The 7,372-nt window shown below is 27.0% G+C and overlaps 1 protein-coding gene across 1 annotated transcript; it reads left to right on the top strand.

Moving 5' to 3' along the window:
* The first annotated feature begins 1,781 nt into the window (after positions 1-1,781).
* LOC119680917 (ankyrin repeat domain-containing protein 13D-like) lies at positions 1,782-6,544 on the top strand. The gene is made up of 10 exons (XM_038093940.1): positions 1,782-2,378; positions 2,677-2,809; positions 2,895-3,065; positions 3,139-3,282; positions 3,345-3,661; positions 4,140-4,220; positions 4,279-4,452; positions 4,674-5,004; positions 5,296-5,503; positions 6,029-6,544. The coding sequence occupies exons 1-10, from the start codon at positions 2,274-2,276 to the stop codon at positions 6,231-6,233; spliced, it is 1,869 nt and encodes a 622-aa protein (XP_037949868.1). The 5' UTR covers positions 1,782-2,273; the 3' UTR covers positions 6,234-6,544.
* Positions 6,545-7,372: the final 828 nt, after the last annotated feature.

Below are 7,372 nucleotides of genomic sequence, written 5' to 3' on the forward strand. Positions count from 1 at the left end.
CGTATATAAACAATTGTTATTGCATGAAAATTATTGTTGTGATAGGATATTTTTACTTTAAAAATTTTACATTAGGTATAAACAATACAGTTTATATTTTTAAACTTTGAATAATATGTATTGTTTTTTATTCGTTAAGTAATCTTCGATAATCATAGTAGAAATTAGCACGATAATCTAATTATTTTACATTTTTCTGCAAAGATTTTTACTACACTTAACTTTTCCAGATGATTTTTCGCGTAATAATATTTTGACAGAATTGTTATGACATACTAAAGTAAAACAGGGTTGTTAAGATTTTTACGGCGAATTTCTTTTAACTGAAATTATTGTTTGAATCAATTTGTTTAGATTATAGTAAATGTACTTTTGAATTTATTATTTTGAGATGCTTTAATTTTTAATTATATAAAAATTTGATTGTTGTCTTATAACGCTATAATTTTTAGAATTGCTTATATATATTTATAAATATATAAACAGACCATAATTAGCGATAATTGAACAACTAGAATTAAATGTTTATAATACGAAAGTTCAATTAGCAAAGCAAATAAGCAAAGCAAATAACAAAAAAAATAACAGACATCACAAAACAAATTTAATCTTTCTAAGTAAAATTTTTTGTCTGTACGAGTTCACTAAATAGTAAATACTTATTTACTATATATATTTAAACCAGGTTTTAAGGAGAATATTTTATGGTATATTAATAATATGTTCAGACACAATTTAATTTCGCAATAATCTTAATTTTGTGTTCATTTCAATGAAATTATATTGTTTTAGTTTTAAGGTCAGAATGAAATTGTAGAAAATGGCCTTAATTTCATTGAAATGAATATTATGTTTAGACACATCTTTATTTCGCAAAAATCTTTATCTCGTATTCGTTTCAACGAAATTAAGTTGTTTTTTCCATACAAAATTTAGTTTTAAGGTTAATAATGAAATTAAAGAAAATGGCCTTAAATTCGTCGAATTCTGAAATTAAGGGTTATTTCAAATGCGTAAGATAAATTTCAAGCAAAAGATAAATTGAAAAAAAGACATTTATTTTAAAAACAGCTGACTTTAATAAAACCGGGAAAATATTTTGATAATAGTGCATATTTTTAAATGAAAAATAATAATTCACATACATGATTCGCAGATACAAATGGATTTTTCAGCATGTAAGTTTTTATAGGCGATTTGTAAACCAAAAATATACGATTTCCTTAATTTGTGGCAGTGTGAACAGTTGTGTTTGTGTGAACACTTTCCAAATTAACTTAATTTCAATTTAACGAAATTAAGGAAATTTGTCTGTATGAACAGAGTATTATAGGGGAGAGATAAATAAATTCATAGTATAATAGGTGAAAATTCTATAAACATATTTTTTATTATATGAAGCAATTTAACTATAAAGGAAGAAATAATATAGCGGCAAACCTTATTTAAAAGCAAATTTAAAAAAAAACAAAAATTACTTTTTATATTGTTGTCGGTTAGTTTGAGTTCTGAAAATTTTCTTAAGAAAACATTGCTGATTCGTGTAAGATAAGTTTAAGTTTAGTATTTATAATAATATATTAACACTATTATTTTTATTATCATGTAAACAATATAGCCAGAAACATGTTTACATAGTTGAAATTTCTTTTAACTGTTATTGGCTGTCATATTTTTTTGTTCATATTATATATTAATATATTTTGACTGGAAAATTCTAATATATTTACATTATTTATTATTAATCTTTTTAATAGTTAACATACTTTCTATTTATAAAATTATTTTGCAAATATAAAATTTATTTTTTTCAATATTTTTGACATTTCGCGGTAGTTACTTGTCAGTTTATCTGCTTCATAATTATCTGCATTATCTACATCAGTCACACACTGGCAGCGAAATGAGAAAAAGGCATAAAAAATGTCATAGTTGTTAAAAATTGCAAAATTACAAACAAAATAATAATAGCAGCAGTAGCAGCGGGCAATAAAAGTGACTCAGACATAATAAACAATAATCGAAAATAGTTTATGCAAAATTTATTGTTGTAATCTAAAGTAAAGCCATGCATAAAAACGAATTACAAATAAATTGAACAAAAAAGTTTGGGAGCTGTTGGCGTGTTGGACTAAATTTCGAATAGATTTTGACGTGTTTGCTCTGCGCTGTCGTCTATTGTGCGCTTACTTTGCAGCTAATTAAGCAAAATTTAGTATTAAATTATCGTGTTAAGTTTTTAACTTGTATATTTACATATATCATATCATATCATGAGCGTGATGTCGTTGAACGATATAAAAGCAGAATATCCATTGCATTGGCATGTCTGGAACAATAATGTGGATGAGCTGAAGAGAACCTTAAAAAATGAACAGGTAAAAATAATTACACACTCCTAACTAAAAGCGTGCCAAAGCGGTTAATTTAATTAGGGTGTGGTAAAATATACATTTGTAAGCGAAGCAAAACAACGTCAATGTACTATTGCTAATTTGGCTGTGGGCAGTAAACAATTAAAAAAACAAATTTAATTGGAGTTAAAGTCAACATCCTGTACAGAAAACACTGGCGTAACTTCTGTTTGTTTTACAAGCGATTAGCTACTAACGATAATCATATTATTAATGATCATTATTTTAGCAAATAACATACATATACTTAATTATCTTGCAGATTGATAAGGAAAAAATCGATCCGAGGGGTCGCACACCGCTCATGTTGGCCGTCAAATTATCACATATACAATGCGTTAAGTGCCTTTTAGCTGCCAAATGCAATGCCACCTATGAGTTTGAGGGTTGGTCAAGTGAGTATTAGCAATTTGTATACTATATGTATAATTAGTGGCGTATAATTAGCTAAATAACTAAAAAAATGTTGTGCCATTTTAGTTGTACAAGAGGCCGTGTGTTCGGGCGATGAAGAAATATTAACAGCCATCCTAGAGGTGAGAGATTTGCAAAGGCATGTACAACGTGTGACGCATGTACCAAAATTGCTGCAATATTTATTGGATGCTCCTGATTTTTATATTGAAATGAAATGGGAGTTCACTTCATGGGGTAATATTAAAATCATTTCTTAATTATTATTATCATTATATTATTTAAATGTTATTTTTCCTATTGTTTATAGTGCCATTAATGACTAGATATTGTCCTAGTGATACATATAAAGTATATAAGCGTGGTGCTAACGTACGCATTGATACAACTTTATTAGGTTTCGATAGCAATCAATGGCAACGGGGGAATCGCTCATACATTTTCAAGGGCTCAAGTTAGTATAGAATTATCAAATAAATTTAATAATTAATAATTATTTTTAATTTGTTTCCACAGAGGACACTGCAACTATGATCGAAATTGATCATGAAACAAGCGAAGTTATGATAGAAGAAATGAATAATGAAATTGGTGACATAATAGGCATACCACCTCCAATAGGCGCTGTAAGAGCAAGGCTTAATGCGCCCGTCATTACAAATAACATCGAAATGGCAAGAATCAGTTTCGAACGAAATAAATCCGGTATTTGGGGTTGGCGAAGTGAAAAGTCTGAACATATCAGTGGTTATAATTGCAAGGTTTACGGTGCTAGTAATGTAGAATTTGTCACAAAAACACGTATGGATCATCTCAGCGAGGAACAAATAAGGGTATATTACTATTATTATTATTTGTTATTGATTAAAAAAAAAAATTCATATGGTACTTACAAAAATTATAGAATATCACTTAGAATCTAAATTGATAATAACATACTTGTTGTGTGTTGGAATATCACACAAAAAAGTGCTGCCTATTATTAACATTAATTATTAATTATGAATAATAATAATTATACATTATGTTATTCATTATAAATAAAATTTATATAAGCCTATAAAATATATGAAAACAAAAAAAAGTAGTTTTAGCAAAATAACAGAATTTAAAATAAGTTTCTTTTAGATTATATTCATGTTGCTCTCATTAAAAATAGTTATAATAATTGTCTAAAATAATTTAAGACTATTAAATTATATTTTAACTTTTAAAATGAATATTAATTTAAAATAAATTTTTATTAATTTAAATACCACTTTTTTTTAAATATATATAAGATTTTAATCAAAATTTTTTGTTATATTATAGATTAAACAAGCGCGTACGCCACTTCACAGTTTTCTTGGTATTGCTGATGATGAATATGTGCCGAATACTGAAATAGTTAGAGTAAGCTTCTCAAAGTATAATCAATTCTATTTCCTTTAATATTCTATGTATTTTTTAGACGCCGACACCACAAATGATAGAAAATAATGAGCATCAAGTCGAAGAAGAAGACTCCGCGAGTAATAGTTCCGGTAGCGCGGCTTCCAGACATGACATTACGCCTGAAGAATATTTTTCAGAAATTGATTTAGGTGGACGTGATATTGGAAGACCAAAAAAAGTGACTACAAAGGTATATATAAGATTTAATTCCATATATATAATTCATTTCAAACAATCATATGCACGAATATGCATTAGATTTTTTTTTATGTAAATAAAAACACTAATTTTGTTGTATTATTTTTAAAATTAACAAATACTATTTTTAAAATTAACAAATATTATTTTTAATATTAACAAGTATTATTTTTAAAATTAATAATATATAAATTTTTTAATTTTTAATATAAGGTGCAACGCTTCAAGGCGAATCTGTGGCTATCTGAAGACTATCCGATACGTTTACAAGAGCAAGTGCTTCCTATATTGGATTTGATGTCTGCAATGGCTAGTCCACATGTTTCCAAATTAAAAGACTTTATTACAATGCAACTGCCATCGGGTTTTCCAGTTAAAGTTGAAATACCACTCTTCCATGTTTTAAATGCATGCATTACTTTTGGTAATGTATTTGCGCTAACGACACCTGTTGATAATGTTACAACGATTAATGAAGATGATCGCATTACATGCATTGTTGATGATCGCTGTTTTGATATACCAAGTCACTACACAAATCGAGGTAAGAATTTATATATCTACGTATCTACGTCAACATTTGGAGGTAGTAATTTTCAAGACACTCTAGCCATTATTGGAACCGGAGTTTAAATTGCAGGTCTATCTGCATGATATTCTCCATTAGTTCTTATAATCTTTGACTTATTGAAAGAGGTGGCTATGTTCTCCAGTTACTATAACAAAAACTACAACACATAAGATCTTAGAGTAGATATTTTTTTTTATGTTACTATTATTTATTGATTTTTAAATATATTGTTTTAAAAATTCTTTAAAACTATTTTCTTCATAGATGCCGATACACGACGTCAATTACCGCTTGAGGAAGATGATATGTTGCAATATGCCATCGAAAAAAGTTTGGTAGAGACAAGTGGAGGTGCATGTGGTATAGCGGAGGGTTCCGAAACAGAAAGAGTTGATATATGGGAAGCTTTACGTGGGCAAGCAGTTGGTGCTGATTCAAATGTACTAACAGAAGAAGATGAACAAATGCAGAGGTAAAAATATACCATTGTAATTTTAGAAAACTTTTTAAATTTGAGTATAAATAAAAAAGATTTTGAATTGTATATTCGTACGATTAATATATAATTTTTTTCAACGCTTTAAATCTGTTCAAAAATGCTAGACTAACTCCAAGTAGATTTTCTTATGCTCAACGTGCGCAGCCAAATCGTTTAACGTCAAACAATATCACTCAAGTAAACCAACTAGTTATCACAACTACCACAACCGCCTTGAGTGGTCGTTTAACGCCGAACAGTTTGGACTCTCGTGCACGTTCTCAAGCTAATACCAATAGCTCGGTATCAACAACACCGACCCAAGCAAATCAATTTAAAAATGACATAAATTATATGAAGAAAATTTTTAAATAGTTAACGCTTTCTTTTTATATATATAAAGTTTAAAATTTGATTTTATTTTCTTTGCATATCCTTATAGTTGTAGTATTTCCTAAGTAGTAGATGATCCTTTAAATATCCTCTGCAATGTTTTCTTTTCAATTTATTTATATATAGAGTGCTGCAAGAATCATTATGCGGTGCTCGCGTCACTTCATCACCAACATCAGACGATGATGATGGCGGCTTTCGGTTCATGGATCCGGATTTAGCGATGGCATTGCGTCTCAGTCGTCAAGATCAACAGCAATACGAGTTAGACCGTAAACGTGAGGAGGAAATGCTGGAACAAGTTTTAAAGTTAAGCCTGCAAGAGCATTAGATTTCGTTGCTGTGTAAATACTTTTTAGACGGACTACGGCAGAGAGCGGTGAATTTACCAAAAAAAAAAAAAATCCTGATAAAATTGTCCTACATAAACACTAATGCCAAATTTTAGGTTGAACGTTGCTTATACATAATTCACAAAAAATAGTTATATTTTTATTTAATTTGTTTCTTAATATTTTTATTTATAAATAATTCAAGTTATATACATACATATATATATTTATATTATATTTGAAACAATCGCGTCCTTAAAGCATTGGGTACTGTGCGCATTATTTAAATAAACTTAAAACTAATAAAAACTGTAATATCCTAATAGTTGATAAAACATTAATAATCCTTAATTTTTTAAATAATAGAAGAAATTTGTTTCGAAAAAATTTTTGATTTTGTTTTGCTTTAAACTTTATTATATATTATATTATTATTATATATAATTACTATTATTGTAAGGCAAGAATTCTTAATATTATATAAAATTTTAAAATTCTTTTGATGGGCGAATTGTTGTAAGTAGAAACGAACTAAATATTAATCAAATATATATGTAATTAATATATATCACTTTATTTTATATAAAGTATATATATATATATATAACTATGTTTATATATATTTGGTTTCACATTCTTCCTTTCTGCTCTTTGTTGACCACAAGCCCACATCGTTGTGATATAAGCTGTAACTAACATTTAGGATTTGATAGGCAATATAAATAAATATATTCAAATTCGAAGTTATGTTCGAAATATTTTTTTATTCAAATTTTAAAAATAATTTCATTATACTATTATTTGAAATAATTATTTTTTAATTATTTTTAATATGTATTTGTAAACAAATATATATGTTTGTGTTTTTATTTATATAAAATTATATTCGAAACATTTTTAATTATTCATATTAAATGAAAACAATTGATATAATTTTGTTCGAAATAATCAAAAAAATATTAGTTATATTTGAGTATTTTTTATAAACGAATTCTATTGATTTCATTTCATTTAAGCCGTTGTACACTTAAATATAATTATATATACCAATTTCAATTATGTAAGTTAAACACATATGATATATTTTCATATACCAAATATATTTAATATATATATGTATGTATGTATGTATGTATGT

The sequence above is a fragment of the Teleopsis dalmanni genome, chromosome 2, assembly GCF_002237135.1.
Source record: "Teleopsis dalmanni isolate 2A chromosome 2, ASM223713v2, whole genome shotgun sequence".
Lineage (NCBI taxonomy): Eukaryota > Metazoa > Arthropoda > Insecta > Diptera > Diopsidae > Teleopsis > Teleopsis dalmanni.

Excerpts from the sequence above, each read along its gene's own strand:
- LOC119680917 (XM_038093940.1), top strand. The coding sequence starts at position 2,274 with ATGAGCGTGATGTCGTTGAACGATATAAAAGCAGAATATCCATTGCAT. Across the intron at positions 3,066-3,138 it reads ATGGGAGTTCACTTCATGGG|TGCCATTAATGACTAGATAT; the intron begins GTAATATTAAAA and ends TATTGTTTATAG. Across the intron at positions 3,662-4,139 it reads TCAGCGAGGAACAAATAAGG|ATTAAACAAGCGCGTACGCC; the intron begins GTATATTACTAT and ends GTTATATTATAG.